The following is a 23,743-nucleotide window of genomic DNA, read 5'->3' on the forward strand; positions in this document are numbered from 1 at the left end:
TTTCACCTTCATAATGTTGTGTTCAGGGCTGAAAAATAAATTCTATAATTCAGAAACTAATGAAACTTTCGGGATGTATAGAATACGTATAGACAAAAATTCATAATTTTCTGAACGTTCGGGGCAAAAATATTTCTTTGATCACATGATACACACGTAATTACTTATTTTAAGTCCCCGCAAACCTGTGAAGTTCCATCAAAATGTAATATAGTTCGCGGGTATTCCTTGTAAGAATCGTATTGGTTTCTCCACGAACCCTCTGGGATTATGAACTTTATATCCTAACGGAGTTTGCGCACCATTTTCTGGTAACATGGATCCTCCGAGTGGTTCACGTCTTTCTCACCCTCTGACGTCGGGTGAATTTTAGTGTCTGTAGAGAACGAAAGAGCCGTGTGCTATATTGTTACACGCCTGTTAACAACTGCGGAATTGTTTCGTATCCGATAAAATGTCGCAGGCTTATCTCCACGCGTGCGAACGAGCAGAATTATTGGGGTTGCCGAAACCCAGCGAGGAAGAGTGGAAAGAGACGCAGAGGATAGAGGATGAAAATCGTGCCAATGACGAGGACGATGATGTGGTGATCCAGGTAATCCAGTTAACAATTCGTTAAAAATGATACAGCCTCTATGGCAAAGATTTGGTCAGAAGTCAAGCGTTGATCGTTACAACTATTTATGTGGTTGATGATGAAACATATTTGTTATTAATGATAGAAGGATATGGGATAATAAAATACACTGTGAGTCAAACTTGTATATTAATATAACGAGGACTGTGTTTATTTTTTTTGTAAGAGTCAGAATGAGAAAACTTGACATTCTTTCGAGGGTGGATTCAATCATCCCTTAGCATTAAAAAGATTTTCTTAATCAACTCTATGGTCGTTTTTATCGTTACAAATTTGAAATAGCTTTCCAGTGCTTCGTCGAGCTACTTGCATTTTTTTATAAATTTTTCATAATACAGCATAATTTATTTTATGTTACGTACCTGAGTAATTTTTTCAATAATTACGTTCACGGTTTTGTTCAAATATTTTATGTTATGTTAATATTTTTAATTAAAATTGCATTCTCTAAACAAAGAATTATATTTGCGTGAATAAAATAGATTCTCCTGTAATTTTTTATAGAACTTGGATACTTCCGACGAAGCCGCACAACGAATCAGTGGCGGATTAGACGAATTAAACAGCATTCTGAATGCAACGCAGAAAAAGATTAACAGAATCAGGGTTACAGAATTAATTATATGTTCTTTATGTAAATAAAGATAATTCTAACTAACTGAAACTTGTAACAAAGTTATGCTTTTTTTTGCAGACTGTTTGTACCAGTTTGAGTACCTTGCTTAAAGTGAAGGTGGGTTCCAAACACGGTACACCAGATCACAAGGCTACTGAACGAAATCACAACGAGACAGAGATTAACAATACAACGGAAACAAACGATGAACAATTAACAGTAGATTTGTCAGATGATAAGGAAACTGTAGGAAACATCAAATCTGAGCCAACACCATTGAAAAAAATAAACCTTAACGAAAAAATGGGATCCCATCTAGATAAATTGGATAGCCTTATCTCAAAAGCGGAGAACGCTCAATATAGTATGCAACACCAAACGAAACAAATGAGAGAGTTTCTAAAATAAGAAGCAAAAGTCTAAAGAGAGTATCCTATCCTATCACTATCAGTTCTCTCCGATTTCTTGCTTCTAGTATATGCTTGATGAAACATAATTTATTGCTAATCAGTGTAAAGACACATATTGTAGAATTAGTTCACCAATCTATGAAGAGAAGGAAAGCTATTTCACTGAAATGTTCATCAGGTTTCAAGAATCTATAAGAAAAATTTTATATATAATTGATGTTTGATGAATTGTTTTATTAATTCTCGCGATCATATATTGTACGTGTACTGTACAGATCTTTTTAGAACAACTGAAATGCTTCTATGTGCATCTATAATAATATTGTACAAGTATTTGCTGGCACACCGTTAATTACGTTCTTCCCATTTAACATAAACAGTAGATAGAAGTTACACTATTTAATGAAAATCTTGTCATAAAGAAATCTACCGAATGCAATACTTTAAAACACAATACATGTGAATATAAACCCTCAACAATAAGTTCGTTAAGACTTCATACATTTCTTTCTATGAAAGAATCATTAAAACAATCAGAATGGAGGCTTTTATTGCACTGTTAATGGAACAGTGTACATATATGTATTTATTGTGCATTAGAGTTGGGCATTAATCGACTATAATATTTTATTTGATTGCTTATGGTTGAAAAGAATGTATCGTTAAAAATCCGGAATGCTTTAATGAATTGATGAAATTTAATTTATTATTTGGATAAATGTTCAAGTCAAAATAATACAATTTTATTTCCTGGATAACAAATAATTAGAAAACTATTGATTACTATTCTACAGTAGAATTAAAGATTGAATCGTCAATTCCATTGAATATTGTCCAACTCTGGTTATCTGATTATAGTTAGTAATAGTTGTAACTGCAGTTTCAGATTATATATTACCATGTTACTTAACTCTTTAAGGAACAGATTTTATATAATTTATGCACTATACTTTTAAAGGTTGACAAAATAATAAGTATATTAATGATGTATTGATATAATATGTGTGCAGTTGTTGGAGATAATTTATTATTGTTACGTAAACTATAGTGACCATTGGTGGTACCTGAAGACAGGTATTAGACAATACTAATGTGCCATGTATATAATACAGCTTTTTAAATGCGTAATTATTTTCTTTTAGTATAGATTTTTATAAACATAATGTTATTAATATTTATTTACGAAAGAATATTTATAATAATTACTGAACGATATTTATACTTTAAGACTAAATTATATTTTTACATTGGCAATTAATATAAATTAGTTATTAGTTGTAGTATCATATATTTTTCAGAATTTTTTACACGTGTGTAAAAGACAACACATATGGCCTATGTGATAACAACGAGTAAACTTAATTTTTAAAAAGCGAAATACGCTACTTGAAACTATTTGATAACTTGCCTCCACTAATGCAATCTGTGCATTAATTGCTTTGTGTAATAATTTATCCTGTCTTTTCACTGCAAGCAATAAAGAAAACCACATTTAATATCATTAGTAATATAATATCGAACAATAATTACATTCTTACATAAAACTTCCAAAAGTTTTATGGTTTTCATTTTACAATATTTGATTTTTCAGTAAACCGTTTATATTGTGAATTAATATACGTATGTATATACACATTTAAATACTCAAGCCGAAATAACTACATATGTACTTATTCGAGAAAAATAAAAGTTACGCTAAAGAAAGGATATTTAGTCTGATCAATTTTCTACCGAAGTTATAAGTTAGCGATTTTTAAAAATACTTTATTGGAAATTTTTAAAAACTCGTGCATACGTCATAGAAAGCAGTTGTGTGCGTACATCATCAATTCGTGTATATTTCTGAAAAATGTAAGCTGGGACATGTTCCATTAACACCAATAACTTCCAGGTAATTAACATCGAACCGTGAACTAATTCTAATGAGAAGATAATATTCAAAAATTCGGCTATGACCCAAATAATCGATACATTTCAAAAGTCGATTAAGGGAGTTCTATCAAATTGTTCCACGAACTTTGACATTAGATTAAAATACAAAGATAATTGAAATAATAAAGTCACTTTAAGTGATTGTTATTTTGGAGCTTCAATTTTATTTATCCATCGACTCTGTGTAAGAAATACATCGAACAAAGCTACGTAAAGTCTGTTACATACATATGCATACATATGTATATGTATTCGATGTTCCACGTGTACAACCAAGCGGTAAGATTGAAGTACAGATTCAAAAAAGTTATTGGTTAAATATGCCATATTCTGAGAGCCACATTAAGAATAAATTAACTGAAGGATTGAACGCTTCGTATGTGGTACGTATTCAATTTTTATGCCGTCCGTTAATGTTATTTTATAAATTCTTTTTTGTTATATCAATTCTAACCTGGTATTCTCCACCGTAAACGTAGGTCGCTAAATGTTGCTTTTGAAACACATTTGTTAATTGCATCCGAGGGTGTATTTGGATCTAAAATTATAAATATGACAGGAAGTACGCAGATTGTAATAATTATCCTGTTTGCACTCCTATTGAGATGGTGCATTACATACCATTCGTATAGTGGTCAAGGGAAACCCCCAATGTTTGGAGACTATGAGGCTCAACGACATTGGCAAGAGATAACTTTTAATTTGCCTATAGAAAACTGGTATACGAATACTACAGACAATGACTTACAATATTGGGGATTAGATTATCCCCCTTTAACTGCTTACCATAGTTTTCTAATGAGCTATGTTGCCAATGAGATCAATCCTTCATATATTGCACTACACGAATCAAGAGGAATTTCCTCAGAAAGTCATAAATATTTCATGAGACTCACAGTTTTGTTTGCAGATATTTTAGTCTATTTACCAGCAATAATTTACTTTGCATTAATCAATAAGGTATCAAGAACAGAATCAAAAGAGACTAATATATTTGGCTTTGATAGAAAAGATATCACTATCTTAGTAATGCTGATTTATCCAGGTCAAATATTAATAGATCATGGTCATTTTCAGTATAATTGCATATCCTTAGGATTGTTCATTGGAGCTGTTGCAGCTATGCTCCAAAATTCGTTCATTATTGGATCAGTTTTATTTGTATCTGCTTTAAATTATAAACAAATGGAGCTTTACCATGCACTGCCAATATTTTTCTACATTCTTGGTAAATATTTACCGCCTCGGAAAAAATTAAAATCATCAAATTTGGCAAATTTACTTTTCATAACATTTACAGTAGTTTTTACATTCCTTATCACATGGTTTCCCTTTGTAAAAAGTTTAGAGACATTCACCATAGTTATATTTCGATTATTTCCAATTGCCAGAGGTGTATTTGAAGATAAAGTAGCAAATATTTGGTGTGCAATCAATGTAATTTACAAATTACATGGTACTTTTACAAATTCACAGTTGGCTAGGATCTGTTTAGTGGCCACGATAGTTGCAGTTTCACCAAGTTGCATAAATATATATTTAAAACCACAGAGAGAAAGATTCGTCATTTCTCTTATTAATTGTGCTCTAGCATTTTTTCTGTTTTCATTCCAAGTTCATGAAAAATCGATCCTGCTTGTTGCAATTCCGGTTCTACTGCACTTTCAGAATGATCCATTCCCTTGCTTCTGGTTCCTAATAATTTCACATTTTAGCATGTTACCATTGTTTATGAAAGATAATTTATATTTAGCTTATTGGATAACATTAATCTTTTACACTCTTACTACATATTGGCTACATCCTGATATACTTAATCACCAAAAGCCATGGGTAGCTGAAATTACAAAATCACAAAAACAAGCCAAAGTAAAACTATCAAAGAGTGATAAAAAGAAATCACTTTTTAGAAGACTGATGAAAGATGTAATGTATTACTGTAGAAATAATTGCGGTGTCTTATTGAATTATAATCTTTGGCTAGGTAGACTATTTTACAGCTCAGTTGTGGGACTGATAGTGCTGTCTATTGCTACTGGTTTCCTAAAACCTCCAAACAGATATCCAGATCTATTTTCATTGCTAACTTCTATATATTCTTGTGGACATTTTATTGTATTTTATTTATATTTCAATTATAAGCAATTCTGTATATGAAAAGACATATAAATTTGAAATAAAGAAACTGAATAATTACTTCACATTTGTATTGTATTTTTTAATTCAAAGCAACTATCCTAAGGATAACTATTAACTCAACACTGTAATAACATTGTCAAGGTTCATCTATATTTACACTAACATTGACTAGATCATTCCACCTACTTGTAAATTACATAATGCTCTATGTGGATCTGAACTTTGCTCTGTTACTGAATACTATTTTACTGAATTAGCATAACAGCAATGTTAACCATATTCCTCGAGTTGGTATCAGTAACAACTTAGATGCTGATTTGTGAGCAGCTTTTGTAGTAAAAGAGTAAACACATCAGGCAATAAAATATTGAGTTTCTTTTTTAAACTGAAAAAATATAAATTATATTGTAGAAACACATACTACAGTTGTTGATAGGTGACAATATGTCATTTTTGCTTTATCTTAAATGTTACAGGAAGTAATAGATCAATCTGATGGTTGTGGTGCCAAGTTTTCTGTGATTGTTGTTTCTGATGCATTTGAAGGAAAACCACTACTCCAACGTCACAGGTACTATATTCCCATATATTTAAAATTCAGTGATCAACGATTGTATATTTGATACAGTATTCCCTATTTTGTAATAATTTAGGTTGGTAAATGCAGTGCTGGAAGAGGAGCTCAAAACGATACATGCATTTTCCCAGAAGACATTGACTCCAGAACAGTGGGAGAAGCAGAGGAGTTAATTCTCTTTTAATTCATATGTTGTGAAACAATTTTGTATAGTATACAAGGAAAGGTAGATAATTATGCAAAGATATGTAAAACTCTTGTTAATATTCCACTGCATTAACTGCTAACAATTTTTTTTTATCAGTGTTCAAATAAGACTGTTCGAAACAACTAAATATGATTCAGTTCAAAGTTTCTGCACCAGGAAAAGTAATTCTTTATGGGGAACACGCTGTTGTGTATGGAAGAACTGCTGTTGCAGCCAGCTTAGGTTTACGCACAGTTGCAGACTTTAGCGAGTTAACGGAAGAGGAACAAGTTATTAAAATATGCTTTCCGAAAGTAAATTTGTTTATAAACATACCTGTGCAACAAGTGCACAGTTTCTTTATAAATAATAGAAATTTAAAAGCTGCAGAAAATCATGATGAATTTTACGAGAAAATCAAAGAGCTTGTCGCTACTATCGGGTATTTCAATGTAAGGCAGAAATTGAGCTTAGAGGTATTATTCTATCTTCTTCTTTACATCGCACAGAACAATCAGATTAACGTAAAACCGTTTCAAATCCAATTAAATACCGATATATCGATCGGTTCCGGTCTAGGTAGTTCCGCCTCGTTTGCAGTTTGCATAGCTGCTTGCTTTTTGCACTGGTCGCACTTGCAGAAAAATATTTTCAAAGCGCTCGACATTTCTGACCTAGAGACTATCTCAAAATATGCGTTAAGCAGCGAGAGAATTATGCACGGGCATCCGTCCGGAATCGACAATTCCATTTGCACGTATGGGTCCGTGATAGAATATAAAAAGGACAGCTACATGAAATCCATAAATATTACGGAAGTTTTAAAGGTTTTGTTGGTAGACACACGAGTTAGTAGAAGCACAAAAGCGTTAATAGAGAAATTGGCGGAGCTGAAGCACAAATATCCCGTTATAATTGACTTGATCCTAGACTCGATGGATAATATAGCAATTGCGGCGATTAAAGTTATTCAGAAGATTAACAATGCCTCGGGCATTGATAACGAAACACTCTACGACGGATACAAACAATTAATGGCAAGTACATATGTCGTACGATTAAATTATTATTACCGATTATGAAAAAGCGGCCACTGCCCCCAATAGTTGTCAAATTATGCAAAGCTTCTTAACGAATATTGTATCATTCCAGACGCTGATTAACATGAATCAAGGCTTGTTAGCCACCTGTCAAGTATCTCATCCATCTTTGGATAGAATTTGCGCGGAGGCGCAGAATTATGCTTTAGCAGCGAAACTTACTGGTGCTGGTGGCGGAGGATATGCATACATTTTATTGTTGCCAGACACCCAGCCGGAAACGATTACGAGTATTTCACGAAAATTGATCGCAGACGGGTTTCCCGTTACGTTGACAACGTTGGGAGGTGCAGGCGTACAAATTCACAAATGAAATAGTAACTAAAACCAATTTTCTCAAACAGTTGTAACGTTCAAACAAACATTTGTACCGGTTCTATTCGGTTTTCTGTAAATTTTATTGTTATATGAATACAAATAAATATTAAGGACTATTTCGTTACACTTACATTCCGTTGATTGGTTAATTTGCACTAACTAGGTATTGCATTTTTATGTTACAACCTTTTGAGCCGACACGTCGCAAAAATGTGTAACATGAAAATTATTAATGGTTATTAATTATACGACGTTGGATGTATTACGATGCGTTGGTCGTGAGTTGCCTCTAGATCTAAGGTGATCGGATTCGGATATGACGTCTTCCCTAAAGTTCTGATCTGCGCTATATACAGGATTCGACAAGTACAATCTTTCAGCCTCTTTAGCTTCCGTTATCCATTCTTTGATTTCGCTTGTATACATTTTCCTTTGCAAAACTTCCCGCGTTCGCGGACGCGAACCAATAAAAACGGTAGTTCCCTGTAACGACCTTACGTGAAAAAAAAATTAATAAAAAGATTTGATTGTTTATAAACTTACACCAACTACGAGCGAAGGCCTTAGTTTTTCTAAAATCTGAAAATCTTCTATTATACATTGCAACTCGTCCCATCTCAATTCCACTTCTTCATGGAGCATTTTCTCCTCTACAAAGAAACAATGACGTGTAATCAAGAACTAATTTGAACGAAAAATTTTATGGTAAGTATAATTACCATCGCGTTTAGATGTCGATTTTTTATAATGTATTCTAAATCGGAATGCTTCCAGGAAACTGGACACGACAATTGTTAATACAATCATTGTTATCAGATAAAACACCATAAAATATATCCTTGTATACATGCCAACGGTGAATGCGTAAGCATTCATCAATATGAACCAGTTGTTAACAACTGTTAATTCAAAGAGGGTCATTCCGCTGGCTATGAGATTATCAAAAGTATTTAAATAGTAGTAACCCAGCGTGGTGCTTTCGTTGACAGAGTACTTATAAAAATCCTCGACTGTTGTATTTCTGTAGATATAAGTGTTTCGTTCAATATGCGATATAAAGTGAATTTTTCTCTAATTATGTTTTTACATACTTGCAGCAATTCCGCATGTTATACCCAGCGAACAGCTCCATTCCAATTATGGCAAAGAAGTAATATAAAACCAACATGACCACGGCGGTAGAAGACATCAAAGGAGTCAAAATAACGAGCGTGCCGAAAACGTCTCTATATCTTTTCTTCATTTTAAATAATCTTAGAAGCCTGAGTGGTCTGAAGAGAACGAAGAACGTTGCTGTTGGGAAAAGACGTAAAATGCAGGCTGCTACAAGTGTCATAACTGAGGTGCCTAAATCGAAGAGATTCCATCCGGAGCTGAGATACCATCTTGTGCCAAGCCCGAGTACTTTGATCAACGCTTCAGCCACAAATACTGTAATATAAAACATCTTAATTATTGTAGACTTATGGAATATTTGCGAGCAAGATTGCACTTACTTCCTCCAAAAAGTAAGGTGTCCCATGACGCAGCGAACAAACGAGCGCTGTGAAGATTATCATCTGTCTGTAGAATTCTTATTACCATAGCAATGCCATTTGCAATAATTGCGATGTCTGGAAAATATCAGATAAATGTAATTGAATTGAATATATTTCTATTTCAAAAACTTACACATCATAGTCTCGAAGAAACTCCATCTAATAACGGCATCGGCTCCGTTGCACAGGATCTGCAATGGTTTAGATGCACTATGATACCAAGGTACACTGGAGTATTGTGGTTCCCACTGAAGTACTATCGTGTCATAAATGTTTAAAAATTCTTGAGAGCTCAATGCTCCAGATCCAGAAGCATTTAAATGTCGGTAGATTAAAACAATGTCTCTTATACCTGTAACAAACGAATAGTCTCTATTTCATTCTTTGACAATGCATTTACGAGTGATCATGCATACTTCTATGCGGTGCGTAGTATCGCATCAACCCCTCGAATTGACGGAATTTCATTTTGTCTGGATTCTGTTTTGTCACTAACAACTTGAAGGCATGCTGGCACGCCTTTCTTTTGTGCAAAAACAACTTTTTAAACTTGTCCCGTTCGGCGGCTGTAAATGTTTCGTTTACTACTGCCAACATTAAATTCATCATCACATATAACATCGTTGATAAGTAAGAGACAAAGTATATTGCGTACCACTTGTTTTTCGAATACGACGGCATCATTACATCTGGAAAACTAAGCATTGACGTCATTACCGAAAAGGAAATATTTTTATCATAGATGTATCCGATCGCGTTACAAGATAATCATCTGATAATACTTACTTAGCAGTGGTGAGAAGAACAAAAAGACTTACAAAGCTGTCTTGCAGCGTCGAAAAATATCTGTTCATGTCAGAGAACATGTAATAGCCCAATACTGTGTAAAGTGTGATAAAAAATAGAAGCAAACCCATCATATCCAAGATAGGAGGCAATGTTTGAAGTATCTGTCTGATGAATCTTCGCACGCCTCCGAAACATTTTGTGTCTACTAAAAAAATAGGCCTAAGAGCGCGTGTTACGCGAAAATGTGACGACTGCCTTACTAAGACCGTCATTGCCTCCAGAAACATAATGGCCAATGTGGCACACTGTAACAGAAATTCAATGTATATTCGATGAATCATTAATTAACAGCGACTCGGGATTGTATAATTATGTATGGAAATATTTAATTAGCGATCAGATATTAATCTATTGCATAAGAGAGATGAATACCAATGAATATAAGGTATAGAATAGTGACCTGTTATAGTAATTTAATACTGACACATTCGTAAACAGATTTAGACTGAACAGTAACATGATACAGCCTATACAAGTGGAAGAAATAAGCAGCTCGATTATCAGAAACTTATTTTGTTGAAAATATAAAGTGAAACTGTCTGTATTCGCTGGCTTATCTTCCCATTAGTACTCTCGTGTTTTTTGTACCAGTGCAGTGGAAAAGACCCATGTCATTAAACATATTACTTGCACATACAGAGAGGCAGTGCATCTAGTCAGGACCATTCTATTCCTGTATAATTTCAAGTGGCACTTAATTCATCATAAAGGGTGACAAAATGATATTTTTACCTTCAACATTGTTCTTTTATGCTTCAACATAGTTGCCCAGCCAATCCATCTTAATTTTAAAGTTAATTCAATGCCTATAATTATCAAAGCGAAAAGCTCTATTGACCCATGCGCCCATACTGGTATCTAAAATAAGATATGTAAACTGCAGAGATAGTACGACAACAGGAAACTATTGTTTGAAATTTACAACTTACTTTAAATAATGGTACAGCCGGCTCCTCCACAAGAGCCAAAGCTAAAAGTAAAAGTGAGGTCAACAAGTCCAGCCCATAATACCAATTATTGTGAACCAATAGATAGGCTGGCAAATCTTCTGGGTGCTTTGGATGCGATTCAAATTTTTCATTGTTTCTACCTTCCTGTGAAAATAATGCTGCTGTAATTACCATGAATAAAAAAGATGTACTTGAATAAATAATGTATAACAAACGTGGATACCTCCAAAAATATTGCTGCCTTGTGATAATTCATTTCCCAATATAAATCATGATCTGAAAGGGTATCATGCAAAGGAAGTACAGCATTATTAGTCATGGTATCTCTTTCTATTTCATCGGTATCAAATTGTTCCGGCAACTGATTGCTTTCACTATTGCCTAATGGTGAATTTATGTGCTTCCCTGGGAAAGAATATGACAACATTGATCCGTATTCTAAAATAAAAAAGAAAAAAAAAAGTAAAATAAAATAACTAAGCAATAAAATTCTACATGCATAATTGCATAAAATCGTAATCTTTAAAATAAAACTAGCAAACAAAATTGATATTTTTCGTGAATTATGTATATCCGTAAAAAAGATAAACAATAGTTGAAGTCTGGATCCGTCCAGAACAAAATTAGCGTTCACTTTGTCCAACATAAACAAAAATAAGAAAAGTGACGAAAAATGTCAATTAAGACATTTCCGACCGTTATTTGTTAATTAACAAAAAAATGAATTTCTATTGGATCGGGTAGAACGAATACCACTTACTTTGACTCGATTGTTCGGAGATGTCCCGCTCGAGCGACGCGTTTGCTTCATCGTCAAAACGTTGATAATTGTCCGCGTATTCGGAAGTTTTTGGGGAAGACATTTGAGATCGGTGTGTCACATGTCATATGTACCGAGCACGCACACCGTTCGTTAATGAACACTTATTTACGTTAGCGTAACAAAGCGTACAGCTTCGTCACTGTTCAGAAACTGAACACCTACTGGATTAAATGAAAAAATTCTTCTCGAGATGCGTGCATATTCTCGTATGACAGATATTACATATTATAATGTCATAATATAACACCAAGGCGACCGTTATTCGATTCCCTTGTGTTTGACGTTTCAGCATGTGATACGCAAGCGCGCTTACGCGAAGCGGATTTATCCACTTCAGCCATCAGTATCGTAAGACTACAGTGCTATAGCACTGAAGAAAATATTCCCCTCCTTTTTCTTTGTGATGTAACAGATGCAACCAGTATTATCTACCGATTAAGGCAAACCGTGGTCTCTATTTCCAGGGGCCAAACAGTCTGATCGGAAGCTTCCCAAGAACGATTAATACACATGTGTATAACGATTTTCATTTCTACACGGCAAATCATGTTTTTTTCTTATCAATAATTTTTAATAAAAATATCAAGCCATTTGAACCAAGCCGGTGATTGCATTGCATGATAACAAAATCTCTCGAGGAGATTCAAACAAGTATTAATAAGTTTATTGGTTTAAAATCACCATATTTTTATGATATCAGGCTTCATGATCTATCCAAAAGTTAGGAGAAGTACGTAAAAAATAATGGGGACCACGAAACCTAACGTGCATTCTCTTTTTTTATTCATGAACATCAAAAGTATCCTAAAAAAGTATCAAACTTGTTTCTACACCTAATATAAGTTAAAAGAATATTTTGGAGCTATCAAGATGATATCTAAAATTTTAAATGAACATTTAAAAGTATCGCAATTTTTTAAAAATGGCGCCGCTCGTGGTAAAATTCTGAAACAGAATTAAGGGGTCCGTAACAAATGCCCAAACTGGTAGACGAATTGCCGACTGCAGATAAATTTTAAAACCGTCAGATGGTGCCACTGTGCATTTCCAAACATATATAGTTTGACAGTAAATTGTCGAACAGTTTCAGCGTTTTCCCGCTACTTGTAACAGCGCTGTACAGAGACTGTAGAAAAACATGATAAAGCTTCTTTTTAGCATGGTTGCATTAAATAAATGTTTGTACTTTGATAAGCTTAAAGAGAATTATATTTTTTTGGTAGAATTATTCCTATAGATTAAACGAATATACGAACGAAACGATTATGGTTATATATACAAAACTGTCAGCACCAAAGTACTATTTAACACGCGTATTTAGTAAACAGAAGGTGTCACCGGCCGGTCAGTATCGTTTGGCAGACTGTGATTCTGCATGCAAAAATAAGTCGACAAAAAGTGATAGCATTTACTTTCGGCTATTTTTATACTTAGTAAGCTGGACAGATGGAAATATGCGAGAACAAAGAACGTGAAACAATTTGTAACATTATGATTCGTATTTAATTATCTTTTACACGCAGCATCAAATAAAAACATGTATTTGTTTTCTCGATTTATTTCCGCACGTAAAATGAACGATGCAATGAAAAAGAATCAAATCAAATGATACTACCCATCCAGCATCAACCTGTCTAACCGAAGTAAGAATTAATAAGAAGAAAAATTAAGTCTCGTGGCTTTTTTAATGTTAATAATATATTACGTTCGAATTAAAGGCGTATGGAAAGTGGAACGAGCACACAGAAGCTTCAAGTATCAATAAATTTTATTAATAACATAAAAGAACGTTACAATTATTTATACTGGTATTTAATACATATCCGTATATATGTATATGTAACTAATTTGATTAGAACGATACATGTAGTATGAGAAAAAAATGGCTTACAGTGTATTACATCTTTCTCTAGCAATACAAACGCATACAATGTACTTTCTGATAACAAGAAAATACTAAAAAGGAAAAATATAGAGGACGAGAACTAACAATCAGTAGGAACGTGAATAGGAATGACAGTGATTAGATAATATTTGATAGGATAGTTCTTAATTCTTGTCTTCCTTCATCTCCTCTTCCTTCTGCTGCTTTGGTTTGGTTGCTCTTGACTGGACTGCCGGCTTGCCGGTATGCTCGATCTGGATGACTCGCTCGTTCTCCACCTTCTGTTGATCCTTTCTTGGTGCAGAAATGGTGAGCACACCATCCGACGAAAGCTTCGACGCCACCTGCTCGAGGTCGCATTGATCTGGGATCATGTACTTCCTGGTGAACTGACGGGAAATCCAGCCATGTTCGTCCCTCTTCTCTTCGTGTTTCGCCGTTACGATCACGTATTTGTCGGCCACCTTGACGTCGATCTCTTCAGGCTGGAATTGTTGAACGTCGAGCACCACCTGGAACTTGTCCTTATCAGCCTGGACGGTTGAAGAGCCTGCATCGGTGGAACGCAGCAGCTCGTGCCATGGTCTGATATAGTTAGCCCTCCTTCGTGGCTGCAGATACAGCTCCAAACGGCTCGGCGTTATGAGCTGTTCAGGATTCAGACCCAAACCGAAGTTCTGATCCAAGAGACGATGCGGCTGGTCCAAATCTTCCCACCAGTCGGAGAACAGCAGCGGTACGAGAGACATTTTGCAGTTGCTTTAACGAGTAAATCAAATTATCTCAATCTTCTTTCAGAATGTACTGAGGATTTGCTTGCGCTCTCGATGTGTAACGTTTCACGTTTCTTTGTGTACTGAGGTCTCCCTGCGACGCCGGCTCTTATATAGGACTCGCTCGGCGGGCATCGATTCTCGAGTTTTCGAGAATATCGAGAATATACTGGAATGCTCTATGCCATGGACTATATATCTATATGTACACGTACGTGGATATATATCAGATCAAAGAAGACAAAAAACAGCCTACACGAAAGAATGGGAATTCTATTTTTCTACAATTTAAAAATTTTTGTACAAATTGAGACCCATTTTCAAATACAACCATTACACCCGTAACTAACGATGTGCGGGAAATACGAAATATTACAGTGCTCTTCTCGCACACATTTTTGTACTAACGTGAAATTTAATAATTAAGAATATTTGTTATGGTATCATGGTGAGAGATTTGTTCTTTGCGGTTAAATATGTATAACTTGAATCATCCGATTAATCGAGAAAATTTTATTTCTAGAAAATACGGCTTCGAGAAAATTCTAGGTGTTGCTAGAACACTGCTGCCCCCACTAGGGGTTACTTGAAGTGAGCAGACATATAAAACGGTCCAAGCATCGACATCTGTAGCTGTTGCGAATACGTACAAGTGCATACGAAAGAAACTTCGCGAAAAGTTTTGCAGTCGTAAGCGTGGTATTCAAAGTAAGTTTTTCTGACTATTAATTGAAATATTTTGAGAATGCTGATTCTAATTGACACTTTCTATCGCAGCGTTTATTCATCAAAAGTATTGTAGAAGAAGGAAAAGAAATGTCTCTGTTACCGGTCTTATTCTCGAACTGGTGGGAAGATCTGGAAAGACCTCATCGTATCTTCGATCAACATTTTGGATTGCCTTTGAGCATCGAAGACTTACCGACTCCTAGTTCCCTGATGTCATCGGATAACGATATTTTGGTCCTGAGACCTCGTCGTCGCGGCTATCAGAGGTATCAGCCTTACGAAAGAAGCTTGAACCGTAGCTCGAGTGGGGTATCTACGATAGGAGCTGACAAGAATAAATTCCAAGTAACACTGGACGTTCACCAATTTGCTCCAGACGAAGTTAAGGTTAAAGTCGTAGGAAAGAACGTAATTGTCGAAGGAAAACATGAAGAAAAACAGGACGAGCACGGCTTTATATCGAGGCAGTTTGTACGGAAATACTTGGTGCCCGAGCAGTGCAACATCGAAGAAATCAAGTCTAGTCTCTCATCCGACGGTGTCTTGACTATCACATCACCACGGAAGGAGGATTCAAACATGGAGACTGAAAGAATTATTCAAATTGAAAATACAGGAAAACCTGCTTTAAGGGAAGAAGAAAAGTCCACGGAGAAAGAAAAGCAGAATGGAGTTCCAGGCCAAAAGAATTCTGTCCAAGAGAGGACAAGAGCAAAAGAGCAGACCGTAAAGGCAGCTTAAGAAGGAATTCATTTAAATTTGATATTCCATAAGATTGACCATAAATCATTCATCACTGAATTTAAAAATTGTCATAAAACAATAATCTTTCAAGAACACATTTATTTAAGTTCCTCTCATGCAGTTGATTCATAAAAAAATCATTATTTTTGTCTTTCTGAATTATAATATACACGTATGTATAAAAAAAACAATGTGTTCAAGTCGTACTATAAAAGACTTATTTCAAACCTGTACTATTTAGTATTAAGTTTTGTAAAGCAATTTATAATAAAACATGGTTTTTGTATAATAATGTGTAATTACTTTAAGAAATTGGTATTTACTACGATTGTTAGTAATTACAAATACATAGCAAAAGATAAAAAAAACTACATTATATTATTTAACATACATTTTAAAATAATTCTATTTATTTTAAATGGACGGCAGTTCGATATATAAAGTTATGTAACAAAATTTTATCAATAGGTTGTCAAGTAAAATAACAGAGAAGGTATTTTACTAAAACATTATGTGGTATTTTATGATATAGTATGTATATGAATTTATACTTAGCATATCAAAATAGTTTTTGGACGGACATAGTTAGACTTATAATTACAGAGTTTTGTTACATAAAATGGCTTTTATGCTCAACAACCTCATTAATATACCAAATCAGATTCTAATTTCTTCCAGTAAAAATATTTTATGTTCAAAGTGCTTATTTACACTATATACAACTGTATATTGGTCATTCAGAAAATTAGTTGTACATTCTAGATATATGTAAATAATAATTCAACCTGAATAATTTGAATTAGACTTTTCTAAATTTACATAACAGAAGCTAAATCTGTATAAACTTATGAGATTATCTTAGGCACTGTGTAACACATAACCATTTCATGTAGCAAATTGTTGTGCCACGATAGCTACTAGCAATAAGAATGTTGGTATAACAACAGTGTTTGCACCATTGCATCTGTGATCAAAGTAACAGAAACACCATGTTACTTCGTCATAATAGTCCCTATGAATATCTAACTGATGAATGGAATTGTTCACATAATGTCCCAAATGAAGATCTTTAGCAGCAGGTCTGCAACCTTCATAGCGATCGGCTGGCATATCTTTTCTAAAGCTACGAACAGAGCTCAGGCATTCTCTTGTTATAACTGTCTCAGCTGAAATGCATATGACAATGCAGATTAATAAATAAAGATATATATATATAGGTACATATGAATCAAGTCACCTACCTCCTTTTCTTTCAATTATCTTTACACACTTATCGTCATATTCTGGACAAGTTTCACCCCAGTACCACCACCAATTGAAAGGTGTGCCACACCCAGGATGATTACTGTTGCATCTGTAGCAGTATAAACTTTCCCCTGCAAGTATTATTTAAATTATAAAGAAACCAACATCAAATTAACCACACCCCACAAGTAATGGGCACATAATCTGTTGTTATACCTTCGTTAATAAATAAACTTAAGAAGAGTACAACACAAATAATTTTATACATTTTTATTTAGCAGCAACGATCACTGTAAATATGTACCCGATAGAGATTAAGCTGACAAATTTAGTTCTGTGACAGTAATTTGAAAATGCAACAAAACAGTTAAGAACGCTTCCCATGCCACATGAATGACGAGATGACGCGAGTGAACGCAAGTCGCAAGTATTAAAGTAAGCTTATGCGCTTTTCATTTGTTCTGTTCTGGACAAAATGCAACTGCCTTACCGACAGAGAAATCCAATACTGATTCGAGCACCCTCTACCCATGAACAATGATTAATCGAAATACTAAATATTTATCAAAACAGTATGAGTGTAAGAGCGCGATCAAAATTTCGAATGAATGAATGTGCAATTATTTTCATAAGAAAATTAACTTAGACTGAATGATACGGAAGTGCAAAGGAATTCTTTAATTACACTTTTAGATCAAGATTAATATATTTCATGTATAAACGGTTATAAAATTCACAATTTAAGTAACGTGAGCAACGACGGTTGCTGGCGAACGGTATCTTTCAAAGTTCAAAGGTATGTGAACTAAATCCGAATCATACATATTTACAGATTAGTATGGAACAATTGAAACGCTTATTCTGCAATATACTTGAAAACGTTGACGATTCCTCCAACGTATTCGATCTCTACATCTTCAAGTCATTGATTACGCTAGTACATGTACGTGCTTGATAAGTTTGCAGATATCTCGCATGCGATAAATACGAAATTAGAATGCTATTTCTACGTATGGGTACATTCGTTATCCATGTCAACAAATACAAAGAGACATTGGAATTATAAAACAATACGACATTAACGTTGGATCACAAATTCGATAAAAAAAAACAGACTGTAAGTAAGCGGAAATGAATTGCAGGTTTTTTTTCATATCATCGAATGCACTCCATAATTTTTCGGAAAAGTAGTTTTGCTGCTTCTTTAAATTTAGGAGAAAAAAATCACAATTAGTGAAGAAGTTTAGATTCTTTATTGGTATGTAAATGTTTTGTAAAAGTTACTTATTCGAATGTTGTTCGTTCATTATTTAAGAAGGAATAATTTCAGTAATTCAGTAATTTTAAAATAAAATAGACGTCGGTAGACTCGAAGGATCGAAAGAATGCGATCAAACTAAACGAATGAGGAAAGAGACCCGGATGATTTAACCGGGTCTAGGACAGCAGGCGATACGTCTTCCGGAAAGCACCGTGAATCTGTGACTCCCGCCCTGTCACACAGAAAGATAGAGAACTCTTTATCTATGGAAGATGAGAGAGCAGCTGCAGCGGCAGCGGCAACAGCTGGAGGATGACTAACGACCGAAGAGATGCGGATTGTGGAGTGAAGCATGATTTCCAGTTGGCGGGAGGTCAACCTTTCGGTAAGAACGATACGACAACTTATTGCGTATACGGGTCGCTTTTTTCCCCTCCTCTATCCTTTCTTTTCCCTCCTCCAGTCTGTTCCTCCTATCTTGTCGTCCCCAAAACTCGTACAGTGTATCCGAAGTGTTCCGGAGTGTACTTAGCTATCACCTGGTGTTTCGCACTCGCTAAGTGGGCAAGGTATTCACGACTTCCGAAAAGAACTCTTCCCCTCTAACAGAAGAAGTTTCGGTAAAGCGTGTACACGATGAAGACACTTTGTTGGACAATTCGGTCGTTACGTAAAAATTTACTAAACCAGCGTTGACAGAGTTCAAAGGGACACGAAAGTTGGAGAAGAGGCTGAGAACACGCGTGGACCTTGAATCATTTCTCGTCGGCGTTAGAGAGACCGCGCACGACTATTGTATATAAGTATGAGTTACGGATCAATAGAAAGTGCGTATTTCAGTGCAGCGATATTCAAATGCAGTTTGATTAATATCGCATTACGTCGTCAAGGCTGACCGAAGAATGACCGATAGCTCTAATTCGAGGCAGCGTTTCAATCACTGGGATATTTACTACACTCGTTGCACACATAGTTGCAAAATATACTAATGAAATATTGAAATTATACAAAGTTTTATAATTATTAAATATTTTCTCTCAAAGTTGAGGTCGAAAAGAGTGCATCGTTGCGTAATTAATGGAAAGTAGAGCGCTGCTGTGTGTTCTGATTAGACGGTGGTGAACGATTTCCACGTTGTTCTTCGGAACTCTTGTGGGGGCATAGTACATAGTCGGAGTGTTTGGAAACCAGATACTAAACAGTGGAACAGCGACTTGGTAAACCGCATGATTGGCGCGGGCACGCAAATTGTTCGTTTAGCAATGGGCTGAAATTGGTAATAAGAATCGCTAATCGGTATTCGCGTGTGTTCACGAGGTCTCTGCACGGTGAGATCGTGTATAATGAGAGTCGGGGGACCGTGAGTCATCTACAGGTGCACATAAACAATTCCAAGACGTCTCGATATAATCGCAAGCAGCAACAACAGCATCAGTAGCAGCCGCGTCGAACGACGGAAGAAGCAACGAGCATCGCGCCGATGTTTGCGACCAGCCGATATCCGGTGTCTGGTGCACAGTTTACGGCCAACCGGAACGCATGGTATCATGAATAAGCATCGAGCAGTTAAAAAAAGAACGCGGTAGTAAATTGTTTGTCGAAGCCAGAAGGCCTGTTTTCCGTCGTCGAAAATGTGGACTCTGCTGAAGGAATGTTCCGAGCAGTTGCTACTGCTGGGACTGTTTCTGGGGATCCTGTACTACTTCTTCACGACAACGTTCAATTTCTGGGAAAGCCGGGGCGTGCCTTTTCGAAAGCCGATCGTGCTCTTCGGAAATTTCGCTCCTCTGCTTCTATTCCGCAAGTCTTTGCCGGAATGCGTACAAGAGATGTATGAGTGGTTTAAGGACGAACGATTTTTTGGGGTGTTCCGAGTTCGATCGCCTGTCTTGATCCTCCGAGATCCCGATCTGATCAAGGATATCTGCGTGAAGAATTTTTCCTGCTTCTCAAACCGCGGTATACCGGTGAATTCGCAGGTAAAACCATCACCATACCAGTAACCGTCTATCCTGTAACTTCCAGGAATCGACAGCAAATGTTTGAGTATTTAAATGTGCCCGCGGTCCGTTAACGTAATCGTGGGAACGATAAATCTTGTTTGTTCTTCTTTTGAACCAGGATCCATTGTCCGGCCACCTGTTTAACCTCGAGGGCAAGAAGTGGAAGAGTCTCAGAGCTAAACTGACCCCGGCCTTCTCTTCGGGCAAATTGAAAAGGATGTTCTACCTATTGGAAGAGTGCAGCGAAGAATTTCAAAAGCTGATCGACGAGTCCTCGAAAAATGGTCGGCCAATTGAGATTCGCGAATTAGCAGCGAAATTTACAATAGACGTCATCGGCACCTGCGCGTTTGGCATACAGATCAATGCTCTCACCGACGAGGAATCCGAGTTCCATAGAGCCGCGAAGAAACTTTCGAAACCGAGTTACAAGACCACGCTTTGGAGGATGCTCAGAACCGCCATACCGAAGCTTTACAAGCTTCTCGGCGTTCAAGTCATCGATCCGGGGGTGACGGAATTTTTCAAGAATGTTGTGTCGCAGATGATCAGCCAGAGACAAAAGCATGCTGTCAAGAGGCATGACTTCATGGACCTGTTGATCGAGCTCAAGAACAAAGGCACCTTAGAAAACGAATCCGGGACCGGACAAACGGATAACATAAACGAAGGAGAAGCCACCGAAGAGATAGGTAGACACAATTGACTACAGCAGAATTGCGAGTTGTGAAATGCGAGTTGCGAGCTTAAACTATATCGCGATACTCCTATCTATCACGTAGCTGTTTTCGCGCATAGATAAGTGACTTGTCTATCGGAAGAGAATGTTTCCATTCAGTCGAACTGCCTGCGACCACAGTGCTTGCTTACAGTTATTTATTCATATTCGGTTTGATATCGGTTTCATATAGAACCAAGAAGTTCATTCGTCTAATTAACTCAAGCTTGAAATTCGTGCAGAACGGAACGATGGAAGCGAAACGGAAGCGAAGAGTGATCACACGTTCCAGGTCCGTCTTCTCTAACAATAAGCGTACCGTGTCATTCTCGAACGAATCAATTTTATTAACCGAACAATGGTACAGGTATATTACGCACGATAACATTATAGCATTATAATCGATACGTTGGTAACGCGTTCGGAGTAGTTACGACACGCTTCTTTAAGTAGTTCGGTTTTTATAGCAAATCAACCAAGATATATGGTTGGTAAGTACATACTTCATTAATGAATCGATTGGCCTCCGCGCTCTTGTGGATGAAAAAGAAATGTTACGTTTTATACACTAATTGGACCGTCGATTAAGCTAAAACTATTTTTAAGAGGATGCGTTCCAAAAGAATGATTTGAAATGAAAAAAATCACACCTTATTTGAAATCTCAATAATCGATATTAATCATTATTTATAGAACTGAACGAGAACAGTATTGCCGCGCAAGCGTTTGTGTTTTTCGCTGCCGGTTATGAAACGTCGTCGAACACAATCGCGTTTTGCCTTTACGAGCTTGCACTGAACAGTGAAATTCAAGAAAAGACGAGACGAGATATTCGCGATGCTATCGAGAACGGAGACGATAAATTAACTTATGACGTTGTCCAGGACATGAAATATCTTGACATCGTTATTGCAGGTAATAGTACGAAGTACAATTTCTATTGCGTTAAGCGCCATATACACATTGTTATCGCATGTCGAATTGTAGACTCTAATCTTTGATTGATTCCGGTGACACATTCCAATGGATTGTGTTCCATTAGCGTAGCACTTTGAATTCGCTTGAAATTTTTGCAGGGTATGAGAAGTATGGAGATGAGAGTCGTTGTCTTAACTTTGGAAAATTCTTTTCAGAAACCCTGAGAAAATATCCTCCTGCTTCGATGCTGTCTCGTAGATGCGAGTATCAGTATCAAATACCTGGCACGAAAGTCGAATTACCCGCAGGTATTCGGGTGATCATACCGATTTACGGACTTCATCACGATTCCGAGTACTATCCGAATCCCGCGAGGTTCGATCCGGAGAGATTCACGGAGGAAAATAAACGATCGAGGCCCGCATTTACGTATCTCCCGTTCGGAGAAGGACCGCGAAACTGCATAGGTAATTTATTTGCCAAGTATTTCAAGTATTTCGAATCGGTACCTAACTTGTCGTTTCTATAATCGATCTAGAAATCGAAATCGAAACTTTCGATTATCAGTATTATGGTATTGATCCATTAATAAAGAACATTGTTTAATAAGTAGGCAATCAATTGTGTCAGATAACAAGTCTCAGCAGATAAGCTTGCGATTTCAGGAATGCGATTTGCTCTGCTGCAAATCAAGGTAGGAATCATTTCATTTCTAAGAAACCATCGAGTGGAGACCTGCGAACGAACAACCACACCGATAAAATTCAGTAGACGGAGCCTTGTCACGACCAGCGAGAAAGGATTTTGGTTGAGGATCGTGCCGGCTTCGTAAATTCGTTCATTTCTCCGCTAGTTTTCGACGATTTCAGCAAAACAAACGGAACAGCGATATTTAATAGACGTTGTACAATCGACAAATCGTCTACTTTTCGTACTTAACATACATACGTTTAATATCTTTTCAATTCTTCGCTTAACTTTAACGTAGACAATATTTCCTACAACATCGAGTAGCCGATTTCAATATTTTATTCAAAGATAAAAATATTTCGAGATCTTTTCACTACTAAATATTGTATCATCGATTACTGTGTCTCCTTGTAATAACAAAATTTTTGTATTTTTATAGATGTTTTCTATATGTATAGTAGAAGAAAAATAATTTTCATCTACTTGGTGTAACTAATGTACAAATTTCAAATATACATACGAATATTTTATGAAGAAAAGTTAACTTGTATAGTAGTTTGTTTCGTTCTTATTATAACAATGGTTATTACGATACGTACATTCATGCATGTTTGAATATGTGAATGTGCTACTGAACAGAGACACGATATTTCTAACTGTAAATTGTAAGCGAACCTACGCGTTCGAAACAAATAAGGTTC

At 35.9% G+C, this 23,743-nt stretch overlaps 7 protein-coding genes and 1 pseudogene across 13 annotated transcripts; 5 read left to right on the top strand and 3 right to left on the bottom strand.

Annotated features, from left to right (window-relative positions):
• The first annotated feature begins 308 nt into the window (after window positions 1-308).
• Window positions 309-3,370, top strand: LOC144471724 (uncharacterized). Its single transcript, XM_078184048.1, has 3 exons — window positions 309-595; window positions 1,142-1,243; window positions 1,332-3,370. The coding sequence occupies exons 1-3, from the start codon at window positions 455-457 to the stop codon at window positions 1,659-1,661; spliced, it is 573 nt and encodes a 190-aa protein (XP_078040174.1). The 5' UTR covers window positions 309-454; the 3' UTR covers window positions 1,662-3,370.
• Window positions 3,371-3,825: 455 nt separating this feature from the next.
• On the top strand, window positions 3,826-8,046 carry LOC144471712 (bolA-like protein 2). 2 transcript variants are annotated; one of them, XM_078184038.1, is made up of 4 exons: window positions 3,826-3,978; window positions 6,211-6,305; window positions 6,388-6,537; window positions 6,616-6,754. In XM_078184038.1, the coding sequence occupies exons 1-3, from the start codon at window positions 3,826-3,828 to the stop codon at window positions 6,482-6,484; spliced, it is 345 nt and encodes a 114-aa protein (XP_078040164.1). In that variant the 3' UTR covers window positions 6,485-6,537; window positions 6,616-6,754. The 2 variants fall into 2 exon arrangements, with proteins under 2 accessions (XP_078040164.1, XP_078040154.1); XM_078184028.1 differs by lacking the exons at window positions 3,826-3,978; window positions 6,211-6,305 and adding an exon at window positions 7,651-8,046 and having other exon boundaries at window positions 6,397-6,537; window positions 6,616-7,535.
• On the top strand, window positions 3,846-5,768 carry LOC144471703 (dolichyl pyrophosphate Man9GlcNAc2 alpha-1,3-glucosyltransferase-like). The gene is made up of 2 exons (XM_078184015.1): window positions 3,846-3,978; window positions 4,075-5,768. The coding sequence occupies exons 1-2, from the start codon at window positions 3,974-3,976 to the stop codon at window positions 5,750-5,752; spliced, it is 1,683 nt and encodes a 560-aa protein (XP_078040141.1). The 5' UTR covers window positions 3,846-3,973; the 3' UTR covers window positions 5,753-5,768.
• Window positions 8,047-8,159: 113 nt separating the features above from the next.
• Tpcn1 (two pore segment channel 1) lies at window positions 8,160-12,399 on the bottom strand. Of its 3 annotated transcripts, none has more exons than XM_078184003.1 (12): window positions 12,014-12,399; window positions 11,477-11,529; window positions 11,233-11,397; window positions 11,036-11,161; window positions 10,241-10,548; window positions 9,871-10,151; window positions 9,588-9,806; window positions 9,413-9,529; window positions 9,008-9,347; window positions 8,636-8,937; window positions 8,460-8,566; window positions 8,160-8,399 (listed from the first exon to the last, which is right to left on the bottom strand). In XM_078184003.1, the coding sequence occupies exons 1-12, from the start codon at window positions 12,114-12,116 to the stop codon at window positions 8,160-8,162; spliced, it is 2,361 nt and encodes a 786-aa protein (XP_078040129.1). In that variant the 5' UTR covers window positions 12,117-12,399. The 3 variants fall into 3 exon arrangements, with proteins under 3 accessions (XP_078040129.1, XP_078040122.1, XP_078040114.1); XM_078183996.1 differs by having other exon boundaries at window positions 11,477-11,658; XM_078183988.1 differs by having other exon boundaries at window positions 11,477-11,691.
• A 1,427-nt stretch (window positions 12,400-13,826) lies between these two features.
• Window positions 13,827-14,815, bottom strand: LOC144469553 (protein lethal(2)essential for life). The gene has a single exon (XM_078179974.1). It carries the CDS (start codon window positions 14,708-14,710, stop codon window positions 14,126-14,128), a length of 585 nt encoding a protein of 194 aa, XP_078036100.1. The 5' UTR covers window positions 14,711-14,815; the 3' UTR covers window positions 13,827-14,125.
• Window positions 14,816-15,319: 504 nt separating this feature from the next.
• Window positions 15,320-16,757, top strand: LOC144469590 (protein lethal(2)essential for life pseudogene; annotated as a pseudogene). Its single transcript, XR_013494005.1, has 2 exons — window positions 15,320-15,442; window positions 15,512-16,757. The product of XR_013494005.1 is annotated as a protein lethal(2)essential for life pseudogene (transcript).
• A 112-nt stretch (window positions 16,758-16,869) lies between these two features.
• Window positions 16,870-17,904, bottom strand: Crim (QVR superfamily protein crim). Its single transcript, XM_078180046.1, has 3 exons — window positions 17,669-17,904; window positions 17,449-17,583; window positions 16,870-17,373 (listed from the first exon to the last, which is right to left on the bottom strand). Exons 1-3 carry the CDS (start codon window positions 17,718-17,720, stop codon window positions 17,093-17,095), a joined length of 468 nt encoding a protein of 155 aa, XP_078036172.1. The 5' UTR covers window positions 17,721-17,904; the 3' UTR covers window positions 16,870-17,092.
• A 301-nt stretch (window positions 17,905-18,205) lies between these two features.
• LOC144468179 (cytochrome P450 6a2) lies at window positions 18,206-23,570 on the top strand. Of its 3 annotated transcripts, XM_078177481.1 has the most exons (6): window positions 18,206-18,248; window positions 18,412-19,098; window positions 20,835-21,408; window positions 22,128-22,349; window positions 22,568-22,819; window positions 23,018-23,570. In XM_078177481.1, exons 2-6 carry the CDS (start codon window positions 19,066-19,068, stop codon window positions 23,182-23,184), a joined length of 1,248 nt encoding a protein of 415 aa, XP_078033607.1. In that variant the 5' UTR covers window positions 18,206-18,248; window positions 18,412-19,065; the 3' UTR covers window positions 23,185-23,570. The 3 variants fall into 3 exon arrangements, with proteins under 3 accessions (XP_078033607.1, XP_078033598.1, XP_078033588.1); XM_078177472.1 differs by lacking the exon at window positions 18,206-18,248 and having other exon boundaries at window positions 18,331-19,098; XM_078177462.1 differs by lacking the exons at window positions 18,206-18,248; window positions 18,412-19,098 and adding an exon at window positions 19,126-20,692.
• The last annotated feature ends 173 nt before the right edge of the window (window positions 23,571-23,743 follow it).

This window comes from Augochlora pura, chromosome 1, assembly GCF_028453695.1.
Source record: "Augochlora pura isolate Apur16 chromosome 1, APUR_v2.2.1, whole genome shotgun sequence".
In the NCBI taxonomy this organism is placed as follows: Eukaryota; Metazoa; Arthropoda; class Insecta; order Hymenoptera; family Halictidae; genus Augochlora; species Augochlora pura.